We start from the raw sequence: 14,475 nt of genomic DNA, 5'->3' as shown, positions 1-14,475 counted from the left end.
CAGCGCGGTATATATATAGTAAAAATAGTGCAGCGCTAGCACTCTGGACAGGGACTTGGATGGAGACCTTGATTCATGCAACATATAGAACGTGTACTGTGTGCAAACTGAAATGCACTTTTGAACACGTTTCTCAAAAAAAACAAAAATGTTTTATTATGTCTGTACCGTGTGGAAGTGTGAACCACAAAATTAATTATTTATTCTATGTCCAAACATAATCTATGACTATAATTACTGACGGTTTAGCGTGTAGAACCATCCTCAGTGCATCAGTAATTATAGTAATCATAATGGTAGTACTAGTAGTAGTCATAGCAATACAGACACATTGATTATATAATATTGCGTTCAACATGAGTTAATAGATATATTAATTAGTTTTAGTACTATTAGTACTGGCATGGGATTGGCTTCTGCCGAATAACAAGCTTACACCTCTAGATTGACCACCAACGGCCTTGTGTCTTCATATAAAACCCATCGCTCCTCTTTGCAGCTTCTTGTTATTTAGAAAGCCTTTTTCTCTGTACTCACCTTAGCATTAATTTGTGTCAAACACTGTGTTGGTTGACCCTCTCTCTCTCTCTCTCTCTCTCTCTCTCTCTCTCTCTCTCTCTCTCTCTCTCTCTCTCTCTCTCTCTCTCTCTCTCTCTCTCTCTCTCTCTCTCTCTCTCTCTCTCTCTCTCTCATGCTGCCGTTTGTCTAGCTACTACTACGGTATCACAAACTGGCACGATGACATAGTCAAATACAGTATCATCACTGACCCTGTAAGTATCTTGCATGTCTTTCGAATATGGATGGTGTATTCTACATCAACGGACACGCATACGCTAATAAACCCATCGCATAATGAAGGAAGGTATAGGAAGTTATACAATGTACAACTGAAAGATCTGATTGCTTTGTGGTCCGTGGGGGGCTGTGACACCACCTCCACTACCACTTTGTAGCATGGCAGCCTGTTTGAGCCGGATCCCTCACCACACACTGGCTGTCACCGTGGAGAGGTGAGGAGTGAAACCGTCCAATTAGAGAGGTGATGACTGATGATCGTGTACATGTTGGTACTAGAGCCAGGACACCGAAGTTAGCACCCCTACTCTTGTGATGAGTGCCGTCTGATCTTAAGTGACCACAGGGAGGGTGGACCTTGGTCTAACCTCTCAAAAGATGGCGCTCTCCTCCCTGTCTCCGTCCCGGGGCATTTAGGATACTCCATAGGCCAGAGGGACGAGCACGTCCCACTGGCCTTCCAATACCTATACCAGCACCATACAGTCTAAGGACTGACCAGGCCGGCGCTGCTTAGGTTGCACAATGCTAGGCAGGTGGCATGCCATGCTATTTGGCTGGCATTTGTGTGATGTTGAAACCTACAGGATCAACTACATTCTTTTGATGGGCTCAAATATCTGGAACAAGAAGTTAGAAGAGAGTAGAAGATATGAGATATGAGAATATGTCTGTTGAGGTAGTTGGAACATTTGGAAAACTGGGAGCATAATGTGGAGCTAAATTCTAGATATGATCTTTTTGAAGAGAAATCAATTGACCAATTGGTTTCAATTGGTCTTGTTATTGTCATTTTTGCTGTCCTTCGTTCTGTCTTCATCTAACCTCTCAGAAGAGGGCCAAGGGGTTTTGATATTTTCTTGTTGTGGATTATTTCATGGCGATTTTAGTCTTCATTTTTTGTGAATTTCTCATATGCTTGGGCTTTATTTTAATTTCAGACTGAGGTCTCTGGTTTATTCCATTACAAAACTATTGCTGTTGCTGTTGCTCTTGTCATTTAGCTCTCAGTCTCCGCTATCTTGCTGCATGTATCGCATTCCATGAAAATAACTATAATTTTAAGCTTGATCCTGGTCGTCTGCTATTATTAATTGTTAATTGTTAATTATATATATATATATAAAAATTGAGCGGCCTAAATCACTGGACAAAGTGACGTTATAATGTATCTTTAGATGCAAATGTTCCAGGAACTTCTCTTGATTACACCTCTTTTCCTAAAAAGGAAGTAATGCCTCACTGAGGAGTCCCACACATAAAATCTAACCCAGGCTTAATGAGACAGACACATAGACACATGGTCACAACAATACAGCTGTGCACACAGTGTACTGTGACTCAGCCGACTAAAGCTTAACCTATAATGTGTTATTGTAAAATTACATCATACAACAGCAGTTTCTCTTTTGTAAAATTAGGAATTAATCATTTATTTTTATTTTTTCTATTTTGGTCCTGGTTACAATCAACACAATTTATCTCTACTTTATGAGGATTATGCCTTCTCTATACTTTGGTTATACTAAGGCATTGCTTGCGTTAATAAAGGACCATGATTGTCTGTTTGGTCTCTGATGTCGAGCTAAAAGGTTCTGGGTTCCAATATATTCCCTCACTCCCCAGCCCCCACCTGTGCCCCCAAATTGCTTTGGATGAAAGCATCTCCGGAATATGAATAGCTTTGGCAGAGATACATTTAAGTTACAACACACATCCATCTTTAATGTATTGAATATTCTCTCTTGAAATGTTAACTAAATCATCTCATCAGAAGGTTGTGCAACAGCACCCCCAAGTGTACAAGCCTCAACCTCACTTTATTCCTCCCAAAATTGTATGTGTCCCCCTACTGGATTAAACATGGAGTCACAGTCACTGATATTTGTGCTACGACAGATACTCCGATAGACGATTTGATTTGTTTAAACAGCTTAATATTTTAGGAAGCATTGAGTTTTGTTGGTTGTGTTTGTGAGAATGTGTGCATGATTGGGATAGAGCCGGTACTCGTGTGTGCTTCAAATGCTAATTGGTTTCCACTGTTGCCATGGTCACAGCAGGAAAAGCAGAGCAGGGCGTCCATCAAGAGTATAGCAGAGTGACGTACGCAGGAGGAATGGGCCTACTCACGGAGACGCTGAGTGAGCCTGCAGGCGCACACTCAAGCCCTCGCACTCGTCTGTTTTGTCAGGGTGAAAAGACTGAGCTATATGAGCAATATTCTGTTCATCCTCAGTGCAATTATCCCTTAAGAATAAAGTAATTTGGAAACAGAACAGCATGCATTGGTTTGAAGGGTTGATGTGAAGTGTCCATAAACATGGCTGAAACGTCTGTTTTTGTAGGGATAATCTAGGCTACTCTAGCAGAAAATGCAAAATACTTAAAGGATATTTCCATTCTGTCACAACAGTTTATATCGTTGTTTTCTTTAAGTGCTAAATGTTTTTTTTGCAATATTCATTTCTTCATTGAGACTATGGATACACAGTGAGGTTTTATTCTGTTTTCCATATCAAAACAATATCTATATGATCATTATTTTGACTATCCATTATCAAAGTATGTAAGCCTGGCATCATTCATCTCTATAATCGATATATACGCTGCAGTGCTCTGCTGCCCTATGATACATTTGAATCGATGCGATCACGCACCTCACCCCTCTCTCCTCACCTTTGCATTACAATCTTTTTTTCCTCTGCATTATTTGGTCACATAGCCAGCCTACATCAGCCGCAGCTAACGCTCATACCATCAGAGCATCCCTGTGGGCATATGGTAGACATTTGGTTTATTGGGGACATTAAGAACAATATAATAATTATTGAATGCTGGATAGTATATATACAGTGTATCCGTGCCAAAAAATGAATTGTGTATTCCTACCCTAAAATTTGTGCATGGACAGGAGGTTTTGGGGATGAGGCTGGGTTGTGTGTGTTTGGTCGGTGGAGTGCTGTTTGTAGAGATGGACTGCAGAGGGCGAATGGGACTTCAGTGTGTTGAAGCAGTCCATCTGCCCGGCCCAATGGGACACTGGGACACTGTTTCTTCCTGGCTGACATTTCCTAATCCAAATCATGTTTTATGCATGTCCCCCCCAGTTTGGCACTGGGAGATGAGATACAGGGACTTGCGTTGATACAAGCTCTACTGTGTCAACACACACAAGCACACACACACACACACACACACACACACACACACACACACACACACACACACACACACACACACCACACACACACACACACACACACACACACACACACACACACACACACACACAAACAAGCACACATGCACAGGTATAACATACACTACACACGTGTCATGGAAGCATGGTTTTTCCGACAGTGGATTTTATTCTTTGCTGTCACCTTCATTGAATTATCCGACCAACCATCCAACCATCATCTCTCTCTCTCTCTCTCTCTCTCTCTCTCTCTCTCTCTCTCTCTCTCTCTCGCTCTCTCTCTATATCTCTCTCTCTCTCTCTAGCTCGCTCTCTCTCTCTCTCTCTCTCTCTCTCTCTCTCTCTCTCTCTCTCTCTCTCTCTCTCTCTCTCTCTCTCTCTCTCTATATCTCTCTCTCTCTCTCTAGCTCTCTCTCTCTCTCTCTCTCTCTCTCTCTCTCTCTCTCTCCTCTCTCTCTCTCTCTCTCTCTCTCTCTCTCTCTCTCTCTCTCTCTCTCTCTCTCTCACTCTCTCTCTCTCTCTTTCTCTCTCTCTCCCTCTCGCTCTCTCTCTAGCTCTCTCTCTGACTCATGGCCTCTCCAGCACACCCCTCCCTCTCACTTCTTGGCAAGCTGTGATTTACTACTGCCTTTCAATAAAGATGCCAGTGTTTGATCCGCTTCCGAACAGCAACCTGCAAAAAAGAACCCAGCATTTCTGGATTTAAGCCTCTCACCACCAGTTACAGGCTTAGACGTTTTAATTAACGGGTCAACGTTTGAGTGACGTAGCCGAATAATAATTGCCCAAACCCCATCATGATTTTTCTAACCATACGCAGAGAAAACCTTCAAAATCCTGCATAGGGCTTTAATGCTCATATTAACGTCCTGAGCTCAAGTAAGAAAAGCTGTTTGCAAAGGAGATTCAGACTGTATTTTTACAAATGACAGAGCTGATGTGTACTTTTTTAATTTAGCTGTCTGTAACACACCATTTCCACTTAATATTGCCAAAGTCCAAAAATTGTCTCTCCCTATATGCATTTTTCTTGTGTTTCTCAAGCCGGTTTCTTTTTTTCTTTGTACATTCTAAAACAATAAGCAAAGCTCCTTATAATTAAACCCACCTTTACGCAATGACAGACCACAGGCTTGTCCTCCCTATATGAATTCATGCAATAATTAGTGTTGGTAAGTGTAGACAAAATAGTATAGAGCTATGCTAAGCGGGAGGAACAATGTCAAACCTGGATACATATCTCATAACCAGCATGTCACTTCACCTGTTTAGACGTGTCTATGTGTTTTGCGGTCTGTACAATATCAATTAGGCGAGTGACCTGCTTGTTCACACAAAAGTAGTGCCCTGACGCCTTTTAGCAATGTTGAGCTCATTGTGCTCAAAATACGCCGGTATCCTGGTTGTTCATGTGATGGTTTGCATCATGTAAACATACTAAGTGATGTCCTAGAAGGACCACCACAAGCCTAGACACCAGCCAGCCACCAGGGATCTGGTCAGGCTGATCCCTCCATGGCGTGGCCAGCTCCGGACAAAAGGAGGACGTTTGTTTGGTTGCCTCAACTCTGATCACCACAAGGTTCCCTCAGACATGCAACGGCTCCAGGTCGGCAATGGGCTGCCCATAGCCAGTGGGATCCCTGCGAACAGTGTAGCTTTTGAACCTCAATGCCATCCATGATAGGGGATGGCTTTCAGACATTTTCACCTGGAGGGGCCAGGATGTGGTGGTAGGTCGTGTAGGGTGTCATGGAAAGACAGGATAAAAAAAAATCAGCCGAACTTTTGAACGAATACATACTGGGACATACCCAGTATGTCCCAGTATGGTTGGAGCGATGTGCAATAAAACATACACTGTATGGAAGTGAATGAAGCAAAGCACATGAAGTAGGACAACTTCCTGGACTTCTGTTGCTGGCCTTCTCAACTTGAATGCCAAAACACTTATATAATCTACCTTCCCTATACAATAGGTTGTGTAACTATTGTGTAACTATTGTGTAAAAAAACAACAACAACGCTGATTTAGATTTGTTACAGTGACTTGTTGCTGTTCATTTTTCTTAGTGACCTTATTTGTTGTCGTGAAACTGCCAACATCAAATGGCAAACCTTGAAACTGATGCTACTAATTCTGTTTAGAGGGGGGCGTGCCATTTGCTACTTAATGGCCAAATACATACATGAGAAGAGAGTGTATTTACTTAGGAGTGGTGGCGGTTCAAGATGATCAGGTTCATGTGCTCTTGTGATAGAAAGGTGTCTGATATAGAAGTCTTTAACCCCCCCCCCCCCCCCCCCACCAACTCTCTCATTACCAAGGGTGAACATCAAAGGGCTTACGCATCAAATATGAAGGGCCGTGCTGTGCTTACACCTTCTCTCGTGGTGAAACAGCATGTTCTCCAGCCTCGTTCTCGTATCAAACCAAGTTCATATCACGCTCCCGAACCTATACAATCCCAAACCCAAACAATGGTTACAAACCCTAAAATGAGATTCTCCTCTTTATTTAAATACTGCATTACATCTAAACCGGCAGAAGTGGGGTTGGATATGAAAGCTGACATAATATTACTTTATGTACTCGACCATACCACCTTTTGGCCTACATTTTAAAATCCAATGTAAGACATGCTTAGCACAGAGGCTAGAAAATATTGAGTGAGGCATGCTATGAAACATTAGTCTCTGACGAGTGTGTGATTTTACCCTTCAACTGTCAGCACAATTCAGTGTCTGAGATAAATGTATGAACTGAGGCCTGCAGTTATTTTCGTCGTTGAGTGCATTTCCTGATGTCCAGACTGCATTTCAATGTATCCAACTTGCATATGGAATATCATATTATGACGAATTGAAAAAAAAAAGTATCTGCACTTTGATATATGAAATGGATTCGGGACTGGGCATGGGGAGAATACGTGTAGGATAGGGAATGAAAATTACTTATTTCAAGAAAAGTCCCCCAGTAGACCTGATACGATAGTGAGCCCTGCCTGTTAATGTGGGGGCAGTGTGTGTGTGTGTGTGTGCCTGTGTTTGTGTTGGTGTGTGTTTGTGTATGTGTGTTTGTGTGTGTGGGGGGGGGGGGGGTGTCTGTCCGAGGGATGATGAGGGAGGTGTGTGTGTGTGGGGGGGGGGGCTTAGAGCAGATGAGTCTGACAGGGTTGGAGCTGTGGCACCATCACAGTGTTCCTTTTGTCTGGTGGAGAGTGTTAAATTAAGGACTGTGTGTGCAGACGAACACTTCCTTGCACACAATTTTATGCTAATTGGCCTTTGCACACCCAATGATTAAATACAATTATAGCCCCTGTAAATGAGAGAGGGAGTGAAGAGGAGAGAGATTAATGTATGCGTTTGTGTTTGTTTAAGCCTAAGTGTGTGTGCCTGCCATTGTGGTTTTCATTATGCACGTATGTGTGCATCGTTGAGGCGGACAAGCGCTTCGTCGGCCGTATTGTTTCCCGGGAAAAAGGAGGAGAGCGACAAAAAAGGTTTTCTCCTTTACCTGTTTCCGATGCCCTTCTCCAGCCCTCACATCGAGGAGGCTGCCGCCGTGCAAGATGTACGTGGGGAGCGGGCAGGCAGAGGCAGTCTGAGAGGGGAAGGGGGAGGGGACGATTTAAAGGAGAAGGGAAGGCAGAGGGAGAGGAGGAGAGAGAAAGACGGTGAGAGACGCGGGAGGGAGATTCGGATACACAGCGTATGGAGCGAACGCCCGGGGAGAACGGCACAGAAGTGGAGCGGAAGAAGCCACCACTGGTGTGAGAAACAGAGGCAGGGGACGCAGGAGTGAGAGAGAGAGAGAGAGAGAGAGAGAGAGAGAGAGAGAGAGAGAGAGAGAGAGAGAGAGAGAGAGAGAGAGAGAGAGAGAGAGAGAGAGAGAGAGGCAGGCAGCAAGCGAAAGGCAGGCAGTGTGGTGTTTTTTTGTGTTGTTGCACCGTGCGGGTCTGAGGAGAGCGTCTGTCGTTCGTCATCCCCAGCTTCCAGAGCAAGGTGCTGGTGGCCCGGGCTGGCCTGTTCTACCTCCAAGCCCTTCGGAGGACATTCTCGGGGAGGCTCAGCGAGGCTGGGGCTTGGGGGAGCATGGAGAGGGGCTGTGGGCAGCAGAGGATGAACAGGCTATGATGGCTATCTCGCTCTGATCACCGACAGCCAAGCAAACCTACAGCCACTCGTGCTGTTGCCATCGCAGGCCATTTGCCTTGCAGCGAGAAGGCGCTAGCAGTAGGCGCGAGAAACTCGGGATGAGCTCCAAACACTCCTCTGACTGGATTCCCTACAGGTACAGCTCTGTCCTGGGGAGCCCCCCGGAAACATTCAGTTACGAGGGGCTTGCATGCGCTTTGTGTTAGTAAGTGTGTGTGTGTGTGTGTGTGTGTGTGTGTGTGTGTGTGTGTGTGTGTGTGTGTGTGTGTGTGTGTGTGTGTGTGTGTGTGTGTGTGTGTGTGTGTCTGTGGGTCTGTGGGTGTGTGTCTGTATATGCATGTATTCTGGTAGTTGTTACTTACTGTGCATGCAAGCGTGTGTGTGTCTGTTTGTGTGTGTATGTGTGTGTGTATATGCATGTATCATGGTAGTTGTTACTTACTGTGCATGCAAGCGTGTGTGTGTGTGTGTGTGGGTGTTTGTGTGTCTGTGTGTCTGTGTGTGTGTGCATGCAAGTATATTCTGGTAGTTGTTAGTGTGCATGCATGTGCATATCACACACACACACTGTGTGTGTGTGTGTGTGTGTGTGTGTGTGTGTGTGTGTGTGTGTGTGTGTGTGTGTGTGTGTGCGTGCGTGCGGTGCGTGCGTGCGTGCGTGCGTGCGTGCGTGCGTGCGTGCGTGCGTGCGTGCGTGCGTGCGTGCGTGCGTGTGTGTGTGTGTGTTCTAATGGAGGTTTTTGAGGGTGCGATTCAATCTATCAAATGATGAACACTGAAAAGACTGTGAGGAAAGAGAAGGAATGAGTAGAGTGGCAGAGGTCATAATCACTTGAGTGACTGACTTGGCCCTGATGAATTGGCACAGGTGTAGCAGACACATCCTCCTTCAGCTCTCAATTGTAAAGCTTAAATATTTGGTAAACTGCACATGAATTAGAGTTCTGTCAGTATATCTGAAAACCTCTTTTTTGAAATGTATACGGGGCTGAGGGGGTAAAACTAATCTTACTTGTGATTGCAAAATGGTGTTTGTGGTTGAGGAACAGAGACTGTGTGTCTCATTTGCCATGTTTGTTTTACACTTGCAGGATTTATTTATTTATCTCGAAAATGGAATTATATTGCCATGGTTTCAATGCTCCCATTGTTGCCGTTTGCTCCTGCATTCTATACATTAATGACACAGAACTGACTGTGAGTGGTTGAACGAATTGCATGAGACTACATATCGTGTTAGGTCATTAGACATTTTAATGACCTGTGAAATTATAGCTGCACGAACATCGTCTACAGTGGTGGTTCCCTATAGCTACCTATTTTGTTCACTGTGCTCCTATTCACTTGTTATAATAATTTATGATGTTATTCCTGGACTAGTTTCATCAATTATGAATAGTGCTCTTGGACATTACAAAGGCCAGCACTTTGCCGATATAGCTCAATAACCTTTGATTCATCCAATAGTGTCGTGATACTTTCTCCAAATTAGAGTTTAATCCATCCAGTCTATTTTAGCATTTTCTATCATTATTATTCTATTGTTATCATTATTTTTTATATTAATCTGGTGGGAAATGTTGTTTGAAGTTCAAAAGTCAACAACACATTAAAGGTTATTGAACATATGTAATGAGGTTATCAGTTGGGGATTACGTAACCACGTATGAACCTTTTCATAATGACGGTGCAGCAACAGTCACAAGAGTCTCTTCAAGGTAATGAGGTAGTTGACCTCCACAGGGATATATTTGGTGTGCTCATGTGTCTGCTCCATCCCTTGCCATGCTCTTCATAACTGATTGCAGACGAGTGCTTTGTTTATCTCTATGTGGCAGAGAGTGGGGGTTTTAGTGTGCATTTCATGTCATTATATCCATTTTCCTGCATGTGATTTGGCGCTTGAGTTAAGTTAACAGTTAACAGTTAGGTTAACAGATTTCCATCATCCGGAATTTTGGTTGGGTTGGGTTGTCCGTAATAATTATTGAGGTGTGACGGGTAATACACAGTTGGTTGCAGGCATTACATGCTCCCTTGGACGAAAATGTGATATTCATGCTAAATGTGTTATTTTTTTCTCAAGGACCTAGGCTTTATAAATAGATGATCGGATGACGGTTTTGAGATAAGAATTAGGACAATTTCTGTAAAAGTACCTTCTGCATTTCGCATCAAACTTGGAATGTAGAAATATTGCCGCGTTGTGATGGTCAATTGTTAATTTAATGTTAAATCCTATTTAAACGAGGCTAAATGTCATGCATTGATGAGGTAAGGTTTTCCTGATGACATAGCGCTACCTATTTACTGCACTGCTTTTTGGAGATAATGAAGACACCTTGTGTCACAATTACTATTACGTCGGTTCATTAGTAAAAGGAGACCTACTTCTTTCTATTACTTGTTCATCCTTCAGCTTTTCCTCCACCACAAGTGTTCTAATTGGCCTTTCATAAGGAGTTGGTGGAAGGTCTCAGTGGTGCCAGACCATACTAGCTGCAGCAGCAATCAGTGATTACCCAACCGCTGTTTAAAAACTCTAAAAAACATAAGTGGCTTTATTGACCAACGATCATTATCTTATCTTAAAGGTGGCTTGTGTAGAATTGTGTGGCATCTAGCGGAACAGACGTGGCAGAAATAGAACATAATATTCATAAGTATCTTTTGATAAGAATATATTCCCATAAAAATAATAATCGTGTTTTCGTTACCTTAGAATGAGCCCTTTATATCTACATAGGGAGCGGGTCCTCTTCCCAGCAGCACGGCATGATGCACCGCCATGTTTCTACTATTTTCCAGAAGGGAACAAATCGCTAATGTTAGCAAAAAGCTGTACCACAATGCAGAACAATGAAGCTTAATTATCGCCATCTTACTTGTAAGGTATGACCAATCGTTTTACAGACATAATAACCAGACCAGATGAAAATCCCTCAAGGAACCTAATATATGGAACCTTGACTACCCAATGCTATCCTACAGGATGACCTCATTTTGGAAGTAATTAATGGTACCTGCGTCAGCTTAGCTTCTCCTACATGGTTGCTAGGGACAAGGGGGCTATACAGTTTGGTGCTATCTACAACCTCACCACTAGATGCTACTAACTCCTACACACTACACCTTTAACATTTCCTTTGTTTGGATTTGATTATTTTAATAGTCAGAAAGTCATCGGGCCTTGTTGCATAAAGTAGTTGCATAAAAAAACACAAGTGCAACTGTAAAATCCTTCCATTTCTTTCAAATAATATGAAAGACAAGCCCAAAATGACAACATGCATTTCAAACCAATAAGCTATAAGTCATAGTGTAGGAAAGCCATATTTAATGTCTCCTTTTTGTTTCCAGCACTCTAGATGATGAAGGGAGTAACCTCCGACAGCAAAAACTGGACAGACAGGTGGGTCCTAGAGGGTTTATTTTCATTCAAATAATAATATTATAATAATATTATCAATATTAATATGTGACAGTTAATGACCCAACTCCATGTCCATCTATTTATCTATAAACATAAATAATCTTTCACCAGAACACTTAAACAGTGCTCTGGAAATATTGTTATATTGATCGAATGATCAAAATAGTTCAGATAAAATATTTGCTGTGGTAGCGTTTGCTTATATTTGTTGTGGGTGTTTGTTTCATCATTCAAGAATCATGTTTAGAAAAATGTGTTTTATGTGGCCGTGCAGCGAGCTCTTCTGGAGCAGAAGCAGAAGAAGAAAAGGCAGGAACCTCTGATGGTGCAATCCAATGTGGACGCCCGATCCCGCGCACGCAGGACCAAGCAGAGCGAAGAGCAGGCCCCGCTGGTGGAGTCCTTCCTCACCAGCAACAACAGCACCGTCTACCATGGTAGGCCCACCATACACATCCCAACCTTTACCTCGCCTTCAGCTACTTGTATCTTTGAGTAAACAAATAACCACCAATGTGACTGTAGTAACCACATACACATAAGAAAACCATCATGGTTACATCTTTATTATCTCAACATTGAGCCCCTAACCTCGGTGAAAAGAAAGATCTCAACGGACTCTTGTGTGCTATCACAATCTTTTTTCATTCCAACCAACAAATCCCATAACAAAGTTCTTATGTTATGACCCACCATGTTTGGTCTATTTATAGCACAGCATTGTTGAATACTTGATCCTGATTGGTCAATTACGTTCCAAGGGTGTGCATTATTTTTAAATTATGCGATGCCTCAGCCTTTGTTTCCTAATGAATGCGCCACGATCCAAGATAAAAAACAACAGTGAGGTAGAACTATCAATCAAATGTTTCCCTTGATGATACAAATACATTATCCTCAAAGCACCACGGAATAATATCTTCCTTTACTCTGATAAAGTCCATAACAAAAACACTGAATCAATCACTATTCCTCTCTGAGAACCTTATAGATAGCCAGGAGGTCTTACTGAATGTAGTTCTCTCCATGCACATGTCTGATCTAATAATTGCTGAACCTTTATATGCATATCTCCTAATTTTCCTAAGGTTAATGTATCAAAAATACTCAACAATTTGGATGTGCCGTCAAACTGGTCAGGATTCTGTATCTGTATAGTACGGGGGCAAATCTTCAACGTGTAGTTGAACTCCACCTAGTTTGCATTTTCTATCACCCATCTAAACAAATGCATGTGTGCTCTGCAGTAAAAGTCCCAAATGAAGAGTAACCGCAGGCCTTAATGTGCCTTCTGAATAGCATGTAAGCAGCATGAATGTCAGTATCACAGGATATGCGCAGAGAGAGAAAAGTCTCAATGTAACCATTGACCTTAAAGGCAGAAGTTCAAAGCCTCTTATAAAACCTAATCAACCTCTCTTTTCGAAAGGACTGATTGTATTCATCCATTCTGATAATGGACCTTATAACCCAATGATTACCGCTCTCCATTGTGTGTGTGTGTGTGTGTGTGCGTGTGTAGTACAAGAAGCCGATCAGGAGGAGAAGGCGATCGCGGACCCCCAGCTCCCACCACCGCCCCGCTCGGCTAAGAAGGGACGGGGGTCGGCGGGCTCCACACCACAGACCGGCAGCACCAAGAAGGAGAGGAAGGGCAAACACAAAGGTCAGCCTCCAGTGAGGACAGGCCTAGCCCAGCGGCGCCGGGCGAACATAATGTCTGTTAACATAATGGAATCACAGATGTGAGGGGACAGCAGCACAATCCAGAGGGACGAGGAGCAAAGAAATCTAAAAGAGGCACAGAGAGAAATCTATGCAGAGGCACAGAGGGGAGAAGGGGTCAGGATTAGATTTTATACATATATATATATATGTTATATATATATATAAAATTATATATTTTTTTCCAAGAATGATAAATACTGAGCAGAAGCTTTTCTATTTATTTTCGAGGACAAATTGTGTGTTTTGCAAACCTGCCTCATTGGCCCTGTTCTATGAACATAGAAATCACCCAGCTTTGAATCACTGCAATCGCCCGTGTATCAGAGAACAGACATCTCCCTTCAGCCACAAGTGTTTGCCTTTCCAAGCCTCCTTGCATTGAATACAAGCGATAAGTCCTATTCTTATATATTGATATAGCATATGAAGATACCGCCTTCTATACTCTATACATTCTGACACTTTCCTTGTCAGACTGACACCGCTACTTATGGTGATGTGTGAAGATGACAGAGATTTCTCACCCTGCCAAGTTTGACGCCAAGTGAGACCCACTCTCTTCTCCCAAAATAGACATTCGAAGTCAGGAGTGCAATCAGAAGACCAGAAGAGGAAAAAACTGAGCCCCAGCTATAGACTCTCCTCGTATTAATGGAATTAATGTTCTATCCTAATTGCTTTGATTGCACTTGTCAAGTTGCAAAACCGAGCATGCTTTTTCGCCCCAACTCTTTCTGTCTGCTCTCATCTGTAGAAATGTGACTTTGTTCCAGATTAAAAAGAAGGATTTGATGGGAAGATTTCCGTTGAGGATGAAAACTAATTAGGCCAGTGGCACCTCACTTACTGATCGTCGCTCTCACGCGGGCATGGTGCTCACACGCAGCTTCACTGTTCTATCGTATGCTTGTTTGGTTCTATCGTATCGAGTGTAACTATAGATAACCAAATTATAGATAAACACCAACGGTTGATACTAACATATTCTTTCAATGTTTTTCTCTTGGTTGTCCCAATCTATGTTCTTCTTGGGATTTTTTCTGTGTACCTCCATAAGACAAGGGAGACAGAAAAACGAACACTTACCCAAGCACACTTTCTTTGCAAAATGCTGGAAACAACATCTACATTTTCCCTTCATCTTACCAATTGT

At 42.8% G+C, this 14,475-nt stretch overlaps 1 protein-coding gene across 2 annotated transcripts in view; it reads left to right on the top strand.

Moving 5' to 3' along the window:
* Positions 1-14,475, top strand: part of tub (TUB bipartite transcription factor) — a 32,125-nt gene that overhangs the window by 5,301 nt on the left and 12,349 nt on the right. The window contains exons 1-4 of one of the 2 annotated variants that reach the window (XM_056607514.1): positions 8,260-8,297; positions 11,522-11,573; positions 11,869-12,031; positions 13,117-13,260. In XM_056607514.1, coding sequence (XP_056463489.1) covers positions 8,260-8,297; positions 11,522-11,573; positions 11,869-12,031; positions 13,117-13,260 — 397 coding nt within the window. Of the gene's footprint in view, positions 1-8,259; positions 8,298-11,521; positions 11,574-11,868; positions 12,032-13,116; positions 13,261-14,475 lie in introns of those variants that run through there. The other variant, XM_056607515.1, reaches the window with a different exon arrangement.

The sequence above is a fragment of the Gadus chalcogrammus genome, chromosome 14 (assembly GCF_026213295.1).
Source record: "Gadus chalcogrammus isolate NIFS_2021 chromosome 14, NIFS_Gcha_1.0, whole genome shotgun sequence".
In the NCBI taxonomy this organism is placed as follows: Eukaryota; Metazoa; Chordata; class Actinopteri; order Gadiformes; family Gadidae; genus Gadus; species Gadus chalcogrammus.
This window is presented reverse-complemented; position numbering and strand designations above follow the sequence as displayed.